This window comes from Terrapene carolina, unplaced genomic scaffold (assembly GCF_002925995.2).
Source record: "Terrapene carolina triunguis isolate 2854851 unplaced genomic scaffold, T_m_triunguis-2.0 Scaffold5525, whole genome shotgun sequence".
Taxonomy (NCBI): Eukaryota; Metazoa; Chordata; order Testudines; family Emydidae; genus Terrapene; species Terrapene triunguis.
Genome location: NW_020669876.1, coordinates 96 through 2,935, shown reverse-complemented (window position 1 = coordinate 2,935; position 2,840 = coordinate 96). Strand labels below are relative to the sequence as shown.

The following is a 2,840-nucleotide window of genomic DNA, read 5'->3' as shown; positions in this document are numbered from 1 at the left end:
GAGGGGCAGCTCCCACCCTGCGTCACCATCTCACAGGGGCTGCAGACTGTGCTGCTGGCTCATGGTCCCAGCACCCCTCCCTTCCTGCCCGGCCCCGCCTGGCCTCCCCCTCCTGCTGCTCATGGCAGACGGCTCCCCGGGAAGAACACAGACCTTCCTCTGGGGGTTGTCTTGGAGTGACAGGCACGTCCCAGCTCCCCTTGTGCCAGGGCACAGGCTGCCTGCCCCTGTGGCACAAGCATGGGAACCGGGCACTGCTCCCGGTGTCAGGGACCTGCGGGAGGCCTCTAGCCCCATAGAGAGAGGGCAGGGGAGGCCAGTCAGCACAGGGATGGTGGGGGGACAGGAGGCCCCTGCAGGCAGAGTAGGGAGGGACCAGGCCACTTGGGGCTCCTGGGGTGGGTGGGGATGGCTGTGCCCCCTCCCCCAAGGTTGTCGGGTCTGGGCCGCTCACCAGGCTCTGGGCCAGGGTCCGGGCGCTGTCCAGACTGGTGTAGAGGGCAGCGCTGCCGAACTTCACGTCCAGCACCAGGGCCGAGACCTTCTCTGCTGCCTTCTTGCTCAGAATGGAAGCTGCAGAGCCAGGGGGAGCCGGCTCAGAGATGGGGAGTCCTGGGCACCTCCCTTGCTGGGGCAGGGCGCTGCTGGCACAGCCGCCTCGGCTCAGCTCCTGTCGGAGGGATCCCGCGGGCAAGGCTGGGCCCTGTGCCAGGAGCTTGCTGCTCCGGGGACTGCTGCAACGCCCTGCCTTGATTTCCGCTCCCCCAAATCCCTGGCACCCTCCGCTGGCCGACCCGCTGCTGGGCAGCGACGCCACGCACGGCACAAGGAGTGAGCTCCTCGCTCTGAGCCAGCCCAAGGGGAAGGAGGTCACACTGGGGCTGATGGAGGCTGGACTTTGGGGTGAGAGGTCAGCTCTCTTCTCTCCGAACGTGGCAGCCTTCTGGGTCCCCCAGGGCCCTCACCATTCCCAGCCCCCCATCCCCGGATCTCAGACATTGCTGACCGGGTGCAGAGCGCTGGCTCCCACTGCCTCTTGCGGGCTCTGCCACCCCAAGGGGGCAGCCTCAGTGTGGATTCCAGGGACGCCTGCCCCCTCGGTGCCACCCCACTTTCCTCCGCCCCCTGCCATGGCCCCGGGGATGCAGCCTGGCAGCGGCGCGGGGGCAGCTGCCGTGGTACCTGTGATGAGGGGCAGGCTGTCGACGGTGGCCGTGACATCCCGCAGGGCGTAGAGCACCTTGTCCGCCGGGACCAGCTCCTCGCTTTGCCCCACGATGCAGCACCCCACCTGTTCCAGGATGCACCTCATCTGCAGGAGCGGGGAGGGGCCATCAGTGTGTGACCCCATGTGCCCCCTAGAGCCAGGTGCGGCCAGTTACCCCAGCAGGGCCCTTTCTGGGCAACAGCCAAGTGCAAAGCAGCTGGCTTGTGCCAGGAGGTGGGCAGAGCCCGGCCGCCCACCCCCGGTGATGGGCAGAGGCACTGGGTGCAGGATGCCCAGCTGTCTGAGGCTCAGTGAGAAACCTGGATGAGGGGAGCGCCAAGGCACTGATTGGCTCTCCCCCGGCTCAGGTCTCCCCCTGCCTCCATCAGATGCCCCTTTCATGTGCTGAGCCCCTATGGGCTTGCTCTGTGCCCCCTCCCATTGTTCCAGAGGCAGGGGGCACTGGACTGGGGGCAGCACAATACCAGGCAGGCCCTCGGGTCTCCCTCCCCTGGCACCGACCCAGCTCCTGCGGCGGCCCCCTCACCTGCTCGGGGCTCTGAGAGACGTTGAACCCTGGCACGGACTCCAACTTGTCCAGCGTGCCCCCGGTATGGCCCAGTCCCCGGCCACTGATCATGGGCACCTGGCGGGGGAGGAGAAGGCCACAGGCCCTGGTGAGAGGCAGCTAGGCAGGGCAGATGTGGAGGGATGATCCCCTTGGTGCCGAAGGGAACCCACACCGGGCAGAGACTCTGCCAGGGCCCCCATCTCTGCTGGCAGCCGCACAATGGCAGACCCAGGCCAGCAGCAGGGCACCTGGGTGTACCCACTATCACACTGCCAGCCCCACCTGCTGGGAGACACAGGCCTCTCCTGGTTCCCAGCACACCCGCTTTCATCTCCGCCCTTCCAGGCATGGCTATGGGCTAGGGGACCCGGGCAGGCGCTTGGGGTCTCCGTGAACACCCAGGCCCCACTCAGACCTCTGCCCAGGGAGCAGAGACTGCCGGGCCTGGCACTCACCTTACAGCCGCAGGCAGCCAGGGCCGGGGCCAGGGGCAGGCTGACCTTGTCTCCCACGCCCCCCGTGGAATGTTTGTCGACCAGGAGCCTCTGCCAGCTGTCGGGCCACTCCAGGACCCTTCCCGACACCGCCATCTCCTGGGTCAGAGCCAGCGTCTCGTCCGGATCCATGCCCCGCAGCCGGATGGCCATCAGCATGGCCCCTGAGGGACAGAGCCAGGGCTGAGTACCAGGGGATGGTGGCAGAGCTCCGGGGGATGGGCAGTGCCATGCTGGAGCCAGCACTGGTGGGGGCTGGGCAGGGTGTGACGGTCCAGAGTCCCACAGCTCTGGGAATGGGCAGGCTGGGGTGTGTTGTGGGGAGGGGATGGGCGGGAGCCGCAGCCCCTGGGCTGGGCTCTCCCTACCCACCCCACCCTGCCCCCACCCAGGGGAGCAATTAACTCCAGGCACTTTGAGGCCTCCTGCCCTGGACAGAACCGGCCAATTGCTGGGTCGGGGCCAAAGCAGAGGGGGCTCTCCTAGGATCCACACCCAGCTCGGCCTGGGAGCTCATTTCTCAGCTCAGAGCAGAGATCCTCAGAGGTCCTCACCTCCCAGGGAACTG

General features: G+C 67.5%; 1 protein-coding gene across 1 annotated transcript; it reads right to left on the bottom strand.

Annotated features, from left to right (window-relative positions):
• Nucleotides 1-454: 454 nt before the first annotated feature.
• On the bottom strand, nt 455-2,436 carry LOC112122360 (thymidine phosphorylase-like; the record flags this gene model as incomplete). The annotated part of the gene is made up of 4 exons (XM_026661458.1): nt 455-573; nt 1,183-1,312; nt 1,755-1,853; nt 2,234-2,436. Coding segments are annotated over 4 exons (551 nt in total), but the record flags the coding sequence as incomplete, so codon positions are not given.
• Nucleotides 2,437-2,840: the final 404 nt, after the last annotated feature.